Source organism: Equus quagga, chromosome 12 (assembly GCF_021613505.1).
Source record: "Equus quagga isolate Etosha38 chromosome 12, UCLA_HA_Equagga_1.0, whole genome shotgun sequence".
NCBI lineage: Eukaryota > Metazoa > Chordata > Mammalia > Perissodactyla > Equidae > Equus > Equus quagga.
Window position 1 is genome coordinate 19,700,360 of NC_060278.1, and position 12,851 is coordinate 19,713,210.

The 12,851-nt window shown below is 40.9% G+C and overlaps 1 protein-coding gene across 1 annotated transcript in view; it reads left to right on the top strand.

Moving 5' to 3' along the window:
• The window catches only part of FRMD4A (FERM domain containing 4A), a 275,085-nt gene that overhangs the window by 160,611 nt on the left and 101,623 nt on the right, over positions 1 to 12,851 (top strand). The window contains exons 6-7 of the mRNA XM_046678619.1: positions 5,596 to 5,652; positions 6,594 to 6,616. Coding sequence (XP_046534575.1) covers positions 5,596 to 5,652; positions 6,594 to 6,616 — 80 coding nt within the window. The remainder of the gene's footprint in view (positions 1 to 5,595; positions 5,653 to 6,593; positions 6,617 to 12,851) is intronic.

Below are 12,851 nucleotides of genomic sequence, written 5' to 3' on the forward strand. Positions count from 1 at the left end.
GGACTGAAATGTGCCTCTCTGGGTTGGAGGAAAAGTTGGCACAAATGTTTTTCTGAGAGAATTTTTCCGATCACCTTCCACGACCTCTTACTCTACTTGGCACACAGCCAGCGCTCAGTAAATTGTGTTTAATTGATTGCTTTCCAAGGGAGCAAGGACTCGCGTATTTCCTGGAAAATTACCAAGTTTGGTGCCTCCACGTACCCACTGAGAGCAGATGATGCCAGAAAAGAAAAAGCTGAAAATTCCTGTTTTATGTGTGCTGGGGGCTCTTGCTCAGACTTCTCTGCTGAGATGTCCACATTGATCTGGGAGCTTCACATATTATTGGAGTTTAAATAATCCTCCTTGGGCCACATTTGCCACTTAGGTCTAAATACCGTCACTCTTGTTGAAATTGAAATAAGCAGTCTTTATCCAAGATCTTCAAAGAGTTTTGCTAATGAGCAGATGATATCATCTTATCTGAAGATGAGAGAAACAAGGCCCAGAAGCAAGCCCCCCAGGACAATGAAACCAACATAAATATTAGTCTCAGACTTGCAGAATCCTAGTCTTTATCTCTTAATTTGATTATTGCAGGTATAATGTGTGTGCTCATATGACAAAGAGTGGAAGGCAAGAAGGACAGAGAGGGACTTTCATTTTCTACCCTCTAGAAACAAAATTGCATCGTCTTAGCATCTTGGCTCTGCCCATGACCTCTCAAAGAGATTCCTTGGGATCACGTATGCAGTAGACAGCAGGAGAAATCCCTATGCCAAAAATGAGAGTGGTGGCCCAGCATGCATGGGGTGTACCCCAGTGGATCGCTAGACAACATGAAGTGACTTGAAGGATGAAAACCTGGCAAAGGGCTAAGAAGGAGGAATTGGGCAAGATCACATCAGTCTTATCCTGCACCATAGCCCATTTGCCTGGGGGCAGCTCTGTGTAGTCATTATGAGTTGTGCAATGAGGTGAGGCAGTTACACGGCCACGAGAAGGCTGAATGTGGCATCAGGACCCACTTGGGTGATATACACAGTGACTGACACATACATGTGCACGCGCACACACACACGCAATGCTGCCCACCTCTTTAAAAAAATGTATCTTACTAAAGATTCTTAAAAATGCTAAAGATTACTGAAAAACAGAGGCAACACTGTGGAGTTAGATTATCCGTAAACCAATGTGTGAAAATAAATAACAGATATCGTATTTGTAGTGTGTCTTTGAGCTTCCAAATCACTTCCCCATTTTGTCACCAAACTGAGTAAAATAATTGGAAAAGAAATTGTTATCCCCGTTCTACTGCTGAGGACAGCGAAGCTCCAGGAAGTCTAGCGATTTATTCAGGGTCCCAGAGCTGTTGGGAGGTTGGAACTAGAACCTGGACCTTTTAGGTGGGAGTAGAAATGATCTCAAGGAGGATGGCAAGAAATTATAATCTTGAGATGTTTCGTGGGTGAGAAGAAAGATGGTAACGGTTGAGGAGGATTCATTAGGGAAACTCTTGGGCCAGCCCTGCAAGTCATTCTGAATGAGCTTTGCAAAGGTCGGCCTCACTGGGATCTTCTCAGCCTACCATGTGGTTGTTCATCCTATTTCCTGTTGTAATTAGCTCATTAATCTTATCTGAAAGTTGGAATTGCTGTCATTCCTGACCATGGAGGGATGCTTTTCGTTAAGATTCTTGGTTGAGCGGAAAGACCACAAGCAAGTCCCTCCGAGTGAGGGGCTCCTGAAGACACCCTCCAGCTCCCAGGACTCCTGGAGAGCATCCATAACACCTGCCGCTTGGGGTTCTCTTGGGGCTATTTGTTTGGAAGACTTGGAGCCCCTCAGATGGGAATCTTTCTAAGAATATTGTTAGCCATTATGCTGCTGATAAATGACCTCAGGCCTCTTCCTGCAGCTACTTAATCACCTGGGATGAAACGATGCTGAGTGGGAGGAAGTGGGGCCATCCTCCCCAGCCCTGCTCTGAACACACATACACACCCTGTGGATAGTCACGTCTTGTCTTTCCATACCGTTTTTCAAAAGATCAAAGAAAGTGGCTCGTAATTATTCAGCAGTAAATGAAACAGATGCCCAAACTACACCCCAAATGACCACGACAACTATAAGACATCACATTCTCTTCTACCAGCATCCCCTCTTACCAGTGAATCTCCAGATAAAATTATTACATGTCCACCGGAGCACCCCGCATTCCCAGGCAAGATTCCAGCTCAGCAAACAGTGCTGGGGACACGCCTCCTCAAATGACTCCAAGAACGTTGAGGGTACAGAAGAATGTCACACCACCAGCATCTGGGTGGTGCCAGATGGGAAACCCCATAGATCCTCCCTAAAGGGTCTTCTGTTCCCCCTCCTCCTTTCCCATTTCATCCTCAGTCACGGAAAACCAAGAGCCCCAGGAGAGTAGGGAATTTTTGCACACACTCTTCATGGTCTTGTCCAGTTAATTTCCTGTGCTTGAGCAGAGATACACGAAAGAAGCAAGCTCTGGGTTGCCAGAGAAGTCAGAGGAGAAGAAGGTAGAGTCATCTTTTTCATGTAACATGGCTGCATGTCTGAGAGGAGGACCCTGGAAACAGCTGTTCATGCCTCTGCATGGGGAACTCGGCTGTCAGGTGTTGAAGGACAATGGGAAATGTGTGGCATGGGCAGAAAGTCTAGCCATCTGTTCCATGCTACTGGAATTTTCAAAATAAAGTCACCTGGACGGCCGGGTATACAAGGGAGAAAATATTATGAACAGGAGACCTCAGATGGGAATCAGGCCAAGGCTGCAAGGTAGGATAGGATTTTCTTCGCAATTAGGATCGTGTCTTCCCACTATTCCTAGAGTGGTTCTTACGTGCACCGTTTAGATCTCTGTACTGACTTCCCCAAGGACGGACAACAAGATGAAGCTTGAACTCAATGAATACTAAATAGAAACGGTAAAAGGTAATAATGCAGCTTTCTTTTCCATCAGATTTTGCAAGCGTGTCGGCTGTCTGGGCCACTTTGTTCTTTAGTCCTTGCCCCTCTTACTGGCCACGTTTTGACTCGCAGTGTTTTTAATACCATCACTAGGAGATGGTCAGAGTCAGAGAAGGTGAAAACTCACCCCAGTTGAAGGCGCTAGTTCCCACTTACCCTGAGGATGAGGACAAATATGGTGAGAGAGAACTTGGATAAATCAGGTTAGATGTTTAATTGCATGCTTTTGATAGCTTTACTCTGAAGAATAGTACCTGACAGTTAATATTTGCCGCCAGATTATCCAAAGGTCTCTCTTGGAACTGCATAATAGGATGTGTGAAATAAAATATAAGACCCCCTCCACCTTCCCCACCCCTGCTCCCCACCACAGGTATAGACATTTTCATTTAGCAGATGAATCAAATAATAAACTAAAAGCTATGTTTGCACTTAAAAGGGTTGATCCTGATGGTTGGTTTTGAGTTGCACGTTGGACAGGCCTCCTGGGATGTTAAATATTAGTCCACTGTTGACCATTAGCTGCAACATAGGCGTAAATGTTTGACAGAAGAGCATGCATACCAATACACTGACAAGTACACACGAGCGACTTCAGGAAGTCGATTGGTGGGAATGGAAATGGACACAGAGTAGAAATGATCCATTGTGCAGACCCTGGACAGTGTTTCTGTTAAATCATTGGTGCGCTGTTAAATGATTTACATTCTGATGGGCCCTGCAGTCCCAGAACTGTGATTCCAGGCATTCCTCCACATCCAGCCCTGACAGTCTGTATCAATTACAGCGGCCCTAAAGCTCTTTCAGCTGGTTAAGCGTAAAGAATTATTGACCCCGAGTCTTTCATATGTTCTCATTAGTTCTCTTAGCCCACACTTCTGAGGTGGTTCGGTAGCAAATATTATTATCCATCTTTGAAATTCCTAAGCCCATAAGAGCCTGAATGATCTCCCTCCCACAAAAGATATAGGCTTGCTTGAGTGCCTTGTTTTGAATTACAGGGGCCAGTTCCGGACCACAGAAAAATAATTGGGAAATCTATGACTCAGAGTTCGGTTTATAATACAAGTGAAAAGTAACTCTTGTTTTAGCTAACTTCGATGACAGATGTGGTCCTGAGAACCTGTCGGCCGAGACGGAGTCCTAATTGATTTGGGAGAGTGCATGCCCTCAGGGAGGTCACATGCTGGACGAGAGGTTGGGAGTTGTTTGTGGTCCCATCACTGCCACTAAGGCCTTGTGACTTGGGCAAGTCCCTGATGGTTTGGGATTTCTGTTCTCAGTATAAGCAGGGGGCTGGGCCAGCTGGGGTCTAACTCTCTCCTAGCTCTAACTTTCCGTACTCCAGTCGCTCACTATAGGATCTAGTGATATGAGGGAGAGCAAAGAAAGCTGGACGTTTCTGCTTAAAGTTGACCACAGAAGTACGATGTCGGTCGGTTTGGTTATTATTCTGCATGCTAATGGACTCTAGGTTTCTCTTGAAGATCTGAACTATACATACCAGTACGGTGTTGTGCACTTAAAATTTGCTAAGAGGATAGAGCTCATGTTAAGTGTTTTTACCACAAAACACATACACACACACAAAGGGATGCAGGAAAGTTTTGGAGGTGACGGATATGTTTGTTACCTTGAATGTGGTGATGGAATCCCAGGTGTATGCATATGTCCTAACTCATCAAGTTGTATATATTGAACGTGTGCAGGTTTTTGTGTATCAATTTTACCTCACTAAAGCTATTTAGAAAAGAGAAATGAACTATGTACATACTGAAAAAATATATATTAGATTATATATCTATATATAAAATATATAAAAATATAAATATATAAAATATATTATATAAATATATAATATATATATAAAATATATAAAAATATTTTATATATAAAAAATCTATATTAGATAAGCCAAGGAGAGGTTTATGTCCTCTTAAGACCACGTCCATAGATCACAATTAAATGATTGAGGGAAGAACTGATAGGACAGAAGCATCTTTAAACTCAGTTTCTCCAACAGTGCTGACCAAGAGAACTTTCTGCAATAATAGAAATGCTCGATATCTGCTTGGACACCATGGTAACCAATAGCTACACTGAACTATTGAATGCATGAAAGAAATGCGACTAATGCAACTGAGGAACTCTATTTTTCATTTTATTTAATTTTAATTTAGAGTTACAACCCCATTATAACATTTCCTTCAATAAAACCTTACTATTGGTTATGAAGTAAAGTTGACAAAGAAAATGCAATTGGTTATCAAGTCACCTTACTTCATTGGTTAATCAGATTAGCAGATTTGTAAGAAGTTTGGAACTGGTCCACTCTTTAATTTCTCGTCAAGATTTAAAGATGAGGCCTTTGGGATGACTGTGTAGGCCCGGGACCACTGGGTCCATTCTGGGTGAGAGCTGTATAAAGGATGTCAGTGAGCATTTGGGACAAGGTAATTCAGGAAAATTGCCTCGAGGACCAGAGACATCCTATGAGTATTTGAAATTCTGGGAAACTCCTCAGCAAAGGAAGACCAGGCCTCTTTTTAGAGAGACGTCATAAAGAAGTCATAGTTAAAATATCAGACTTACCTTTCTTGTTGGTTTTTCCTTCAGGAGTTGATTGATGTGGACAGTGAAGTGGTGTTCGAATTAGCCTCCTATATCTTACAGGTAAGTTGTTCTCCTCTCACCTGTGTATCCCGGGGCTTTACACAGAAGAACGAGGAATAAGACAACCTATGCACGGCCGGCTGCCATATCCACTAGCTTGGTGTCTCCTTATTATTTTTTTGCCGCAAGCAGGAAAGAGCTATTAGGAACACTACACTATGGCAGTAAATAGGAGCTTCTGGTATTCCAAAATTTTAAGACAGCATCTCTCTCTGCAAAGGAAAATTGTGTTATAACCTATCTGCGGGAAACTGAGATCATCCAGTGGCCCATTTTCTTCAGGTGTCGTGCCCTCCTGCACTCTGGAGAAAGCCAAGTAAATAGCAAGAATTAATTGCCGAGAGAATGCTTCACACCCCTTGGACAAACAAGAAAAAGACCTTTAGCCTATGTGGAAAAGAGGTGTTACCGAATATTAGCAACAATGGCAATATTAGGAACACTGGCAAGATGCAGTGAAATGATGCCATTAATTTATTCCTTCAGCAAGATTTACTGAACAACTACTATGTTCGAGGCAATATGCTAGGTTCATTAAAGGTTCTGTGGTCCCTGCCTCCAAAAGTCTTTAGTATAATCGGGAAATAGCCCACAACATGAGACAGAACAAAAGGTAGCACACGCCAGACGGTGCCTAGACACACGTTCAGATTCAGAATCTTTAAACTAGAAAAAGTTAGACCAGGACCTAGAGGTGGAAACTTGCATTTTGTCATTTTAAATCACTTTCTTTGTATATAACTTTCTAACGTTTAGTGTCTCACATTCAAGTGGAAAATGCAGAGCATCCTTTCTTAATTATATTCCTGTAGCACACAGGATGATGGCAGTTGTAAGCTGAGCTTATTGAGTAAAAGAGTTGTCATGACTCTAGAATGTGTTTTAAAGTCTGTAACACTGGATGAGAATGTTTCACTGATGTTGAATTTTTTCTTCTACAGGAGGCAAAGGGAGATTTTTCTAGGTGAGTTTACAAAAGATTGTTGTTTGCTTAAAAGTGTATTCTGTTGCATCTCTATTGAAAGAAACTATTCTGCCTATCCTTTGTAGGACGGCAATTTATTAATGTTATATATTAATGATGAGATCCAACTCTCAACTTGTTAATTGAAACAGATATGTTGGGTGGAGGAAATATAATAATAGCAAGGAGGGGGCCGGCCCCATGGCCAAGTGGTTACATTCACACACTCCGCTTCAGAGCCCGGGGTTTGCCAGTTCGGATCCTGGGCGTGGACCTACACACCACTCATCAAGCCATGCTGAGGCGGCATCCCACATAGAAGAACTAGAATGACCTACAGCTAGGATGTATAACCATGTGCTCGGGCTTTGGCGAGAAAAAAAGAGGAAGATTGGCAACAGATGTTAGCTCAGGGGCAATCTTCCTCACCAAAAATGTATACCTTAAAAAAATTACTGAAAAAAATAATAATAACAAGGAGGATATTCTATACTAAATAAAAAGCCTAGAGGTCACTAAAACGCAGAGACCAGACCCACTGTCACACATGGCCATTGTATTGAGGTTTGTCGGGTTGCCCAAGTGTCTCTGTAGAACCTTGAATCACCATGATGGTGTGAATATGGCTACAGATAACCCTGGCAGCCCTAACACGGATGTGGACATCTTCTTTTCTGGCTGTTTTAGTCTCTGACCGTCAAGGGGCAAAATGCTATTCCATAGGGAGGTATCTTTTATGGAAGTGTTACAACATAAATATCCCATGTCAACTTTCCTTCCTTCTCAAGATATTGTGTTGGAAAGAACATAAACAGACTTAAGCGCTGGGAATCCTTTACACTGTTTTAATAACCTTATAGAATGACAAACTGCAATCTTGTCATTCCTTTCTGTAAGCATGCCTGTTGACCAGCATGGCTGAATTGCCTCAAGACCTGTCAGAGTTCTTACTGGAGCCTTCACAGAATAGGGGGTTGCAGCCATCCACCAATAGGATTCTCGCTCAAAGACAGACATTACTCCTGGAATTCTGTTTTACTGACACCCCCCTGAGGAAGGTCCAGGGTAGCCCAGACTTTACAATCAAGGTCTAGAGGCAAAAACCACATGCTCAAGAAGACACAGCATCAGGGCATAGGATTCTTGCCCATTGGTAGGAAATTAGCAAAATTGGTATTAAAAAGAAACATAAATCATACCTTTCTTCTACAAAGGAACATGTATGTTTTCTCATGCTTTGGGGGTCTGATCTGTAAATGCAACATGAGCTACTTCAGTTTGGTGATCCACCTGTACTTGTCTAGCTTGGTCAAGTTCAGGCATTGACTGCTTTTTCAAGTCTTAGCTGCTTTGTCTTTGCTCTCCTTGTGAATTTCTAAGGCTCTCTAACAAAGCCTAAGGCATATGTCCAGATAGTTCAGCAAAAGCAAAAATTATTTTATAGTCTAAACAAGGGTCTGCAAACATTTTCCATAAAGGGCCAGACACCAAACATCTCGGGTTTTGCAGGCCATACTGTCTCTGTTGCAATTACTCAACTCTTGCTTTCTAAGCGCAGAAGCGTCCATAGGCAGTAGATAAGTGAATGAGCGTGGCAGTGTTCCAATAAAACTTTACACACTCGGAAATTTGAATTTTGTATAAAGTTTCCTGTATTGCGAAACGTTATTTTTCTTTTAATTTTTTTCCCCAACCTTTTAAGAACGTAAAAGTCATTCTTAGCTCGCAAGCCATGCAAAAACAAGCAGAGGGCTGGATCTAGCCAGTGGATTGTAGTTAGCTGACCCCTGATTCTAAAATATAGTGCCTTCAGCTCAGTTTGAATATTTGCCTAGGGAGACTTCTGGGCCCCTTTTATTTAGGTTTCCCAAGTTCTTGCTATAAAACAGTAGTAGTCATATATTTTTTTTTTTTTTGACTAAGGCTTTTTTACAGAGCCTTAGCAGGAGACCTGGAACATGGTAGATGACCAGTAACTGAGTGTTCACTGAATTTGTTGAATGAAATGTTTTCAGGTTGTAGGAACTATACTTTGTCCCATTTTTTCTTTCTTACTTTTCTGTGCCCTTCATTTGGTATTGGAATTTGGGGGTTTTGATAAATGCAGATTCATATCTACTCACAAAGATTTCTGGAGTCCCATGAAAAATGATTTAACCACCACAGATCCATTGGATTCCATTGTCTGGTCTACTTACTCTGAAGATCCATTTTTCTCCCAGTTCTTCTGCTGGCTTTGAACTCTGCTGTAAATATTATTTATTTTTTAGAGTACCCTGACAGCATGGAATGTGAACTGTGGACGGCATAATCTGGCCCCGCAGATCATGGGAACATGCGGCCACAGGGATTGCCAGGGAGGAGGAAGTGCAGGCCTGGCCTCGCAGTAATTCATGGCCCCCTAATGAGCTTGTGGAATGCCAGCTTTTTGCCTTCAGGGAAACAAAGGATTGTGGTTGAGCTTCATTTGTCAAAGTCCTGCCTCCCAGTTTGTTTGTATCAGCAGCTGTCTGGGGAGAGAAATAGCTCTCAGCAGGGGACAGGTCAGACACCTTATCCAAAAGGTCAGTTTATCTCCTAGTGTAAAACTCACATCTCCGAAGGTGGGGTGATCTGTTACGTGAGATTTCCTGATAAACACCCCTTGTCTGTAGCAGGCCCATGGTTAGTAAAACTCTCTTCAGAGGTCCAGAGAGAATAGGATGCTTGAATGGCCTGTAGTTTTGGAAGAAGAGAAGTAATTCTAAATTCCTCATTTGTACCTTTTCCCATCTACATCCAGGAAAATCCCCCAAACATGGAAGTTGACAGCATTTGGTTTGGTGGCTGAACATTAGGCATTTTAGATGTCCCATTCTCATCATTTAGTATTATAGAAGGTTGTTTTTGCTGTAGTAATAATTAATGCACGACTGTACAACCTTAAGTTGTATTTAACCGAATACCTTTGACTTGAATACATACCCTGTAAATATAATACGTTCTCCTGAACAACATTAATAAAATGAGATGTTAGCTTAGAACACACAGAATACTGGGGAAGGCTTTTGTATAACACATGGTCCAGGGCTTAATTCTAAGATATTCTAGAATCTAGAGGATCAAATAACCTTTTAAACTAATGGTTGCCCACAAAAGGCAAAGTAACTCTTTCATAACCTGAAGGTCCTGAGTCTATAAATTCCTAAAACACCATTTTGCCCGGGATGCTATCATCCTGTGTATTAATATTTCAGTGAGTATATATACAGATTACATTTATGCAGAATGAGTATTAAAAATCTACAAATTATGGGAGCAATTTCCTTGAAGTACAAGAAGGAGAAAAGGGTTATTTTTACAAAAGGGAGAAGTCAAAATGCTGATACACTTGACTAGAAAGAGAACTATGTCAGGATCACCCAGAATCAGAACTGCTCTTTCTCAAGAAGCTCACAGGCGGTTCTGTTTCTTCTTTTGGCCTGTCTTTTGGCTCAGCAGACCCTGAAAGTTTATTCTTATGTAATTCCCTTTTCTTTCCAGTTAACGGAAATGCTCACTTCCTTGTCCTATTGAACTTTAAAATGAAATGTTGCATTCAACGTTGCTGAAAGAAAATGACAGAGGGATAGATAGAAAAGAAGTATTGTCCATGATAGGAAGAAAAATAGGCCACCCATGTTCATATTTTAGCATATGGTGGACAAATTTGTAAGATAGCGTGAACAGTTTAGGAAATAGTCTTATCTAAAAATAATATTTTCTCGCTTGTATTATTTTCCTTAGCACAGTGTGGAGTCATGGTATTTCATTTCCTGGTGTATATGTATGTAAAGAAAGGAATGCCCATCAAGACTCAAGAAATCACTAGAGTTGGCACGTCTGTTTAAAAACAATTAAACAGCCTAAGAACTGTTAACGCTGGCAACGATATGGGCAAATATTAGGTCGAGAAGGGTCAACACAGTTTAAAAACAAAAAGTCCTGATTTGGTCATCACTGCTGAACTTTAGTCAACTAACACTTTTTCTGTGATTAAGACATACTTTATTTATCATACTGCAGTGGTTTGAGTTCTAAGCATTGATATTTCCAATAAAAAAATTTTTTTTAAACCTTGGGTTATTGAGGAAAAATAATATTCTCTTCCTTAAAAGGTCAATGCAGGGAATACCTCATTTAATCAACTGAACAGGACATTCAGATGGTAGAGTTACATTCTAATTTAATTTAAGGGAAGATTTATTGCTATACTGTGCTAAGCAAGGTATTACTTACAAGAACTTGATTTTTTGTTTTTTTTCCCTAAAGAGACGTTAACTAAAAACCCTAGTGGCCAATCTTCATCTTCTGATATTGAGAATCACCTCCCTTTTTACTTTCTGTCAGCCCTTCTGAAAATGTGCAACCAAAAAAATGGAAAAAGAAAGATTTTAAGCAATATTTTGCTAAATTGGTGAATTGATTAAAAAATACTTTATGCTGAACAGCACAAATAAATGCCTAAATCACACTACCTTTGATAGAAAGCATCATCCGTACGTTAACAGGGACTAGTAAAAAACGTCTGTTACATAGAATTTTTTGCTAACAAGATTTATAGAAACCAGATCAGTAGAACTCTGTTTCTCTGGACCATCTGTTGGGACCTGGAAATATCTTTGTCACAGAGGACCGGATGTACCGATGCTAATCATTAAAATGGGATTCTACCAGCATGAGATTTCTGAGGACCAGTAAGCAAATAGCACCTGTAAAAGGCCGAAATTAAGGAAATTCCGTGTAAAGATGCCTGGGCCGCATTTTGCTTACCTGTTTCGCAGAGAGTGTTGTGTGCTTATGAGAAAGTGGGGGCCACCCTGCGTCTGCATGGTCTCTCCTCCAAATAAACACAGGGACCAAAGAAAAAGAAGGGAGGTTGTCATTGAATACTTGGGGGTCACTTTATATGGTGTCTCTCCCAAGTTAAATGCTGGTCCACGTGAGAGAGTATCAGCTTATCAGAGTTCACTGGCCGGTAAGAAAGCCTACTTTGTCTCTGGTTTATCAACCTGCAGGTTTCTAATTCTATTTCTTAAAAATAGTAATAATAAGGGGGGCTGGGCCAGTGGCACAGCAGTTTGCATGTTCCGCTTCGGCGGCCCGGGGTTCGCCGATTTGCATCCCAGGTGCGGTCATGGCCCCACTTGGCAAGCCATGCTGTGGTAGGAGTCCCACATATAAAGTAGAGGAAGATGGGCATGGATGTTAGCTCAGGGCCAGTCTTCCTCAGCAAAAAGAGGAGGATTGGCAGATGTCAGCTCAGGGCTAATCTTCCTCAAAATAGTAATAATAATAGTAATAATAATGCTTTTAGAAATAGAACACATTACTCAATCCGTAGAAACAAATAGCGGTCCTTCATTAACAAGGGAAATCAATTTTCGCCTCCATTTTAGAAGAGGAGTTGGGGTACATATTTATTTGTGCTGAAAAATTCCTTTTAAGCTCCACAGACTGCGCGTTCTTAGGTCTCTGGGAGAGCAGTTAAAAGCCAAGAAAAACCAAAAGTCTTTTAATATTTTATCTTCTTGAAACCGTGGGACCATGTGTTCACTAGTCTGGAAAGATAAAACGAAATTTCTGTGACCAAATAAAAAGGACCCTCTTGATTTTTTGTTCTTTGTTTGAAATTGGTTCTGCCTTTGGAAAGAGCATTTGTGAATTACCGTCAATGGAACTTGGCTTACTGGTATCTGAAAATTCAGGTTTATGGGCCTTCTTTCTCAGCCTAGACGATGTCTTTTAGGCAGTCATGTGTTAAAGGAAGAATTTTAAAAGGTCAACAGGAAAAGAAGACAAAGAGCTAATTTTCTTCGAAAAGGCTTTTTTAGGAGCATAAACATTTGTATAGATTGCTATCTTTAAAAAGATGACAATGTTATTTGTTTGCCAAGCTAATAGACAGTGTTGAAAGTTGATTATTCGGAGGCAGCTGTCTGTAAATCACGATTCAGAGTCTACTAATGTCATTGCTTCACACTCACATAAGGGTCTTTACTACTGCAACTCAAAGCGATCTCAGTTTTAAGTCATTATTAGAGCATTTGATCATTTAGGGTACATTTTCCTACAATTTTTAATGGGCCTCTTGAAAGCAAACAGCTGGCTTTGATCATATAGTAAGAGTAATAGATTTGCTGAGATTTTGAGATAATGAGTAAAAAATATTCAGACAGTTGTGTTTGGAATAGTCAACATTTGGACTACAACTTAC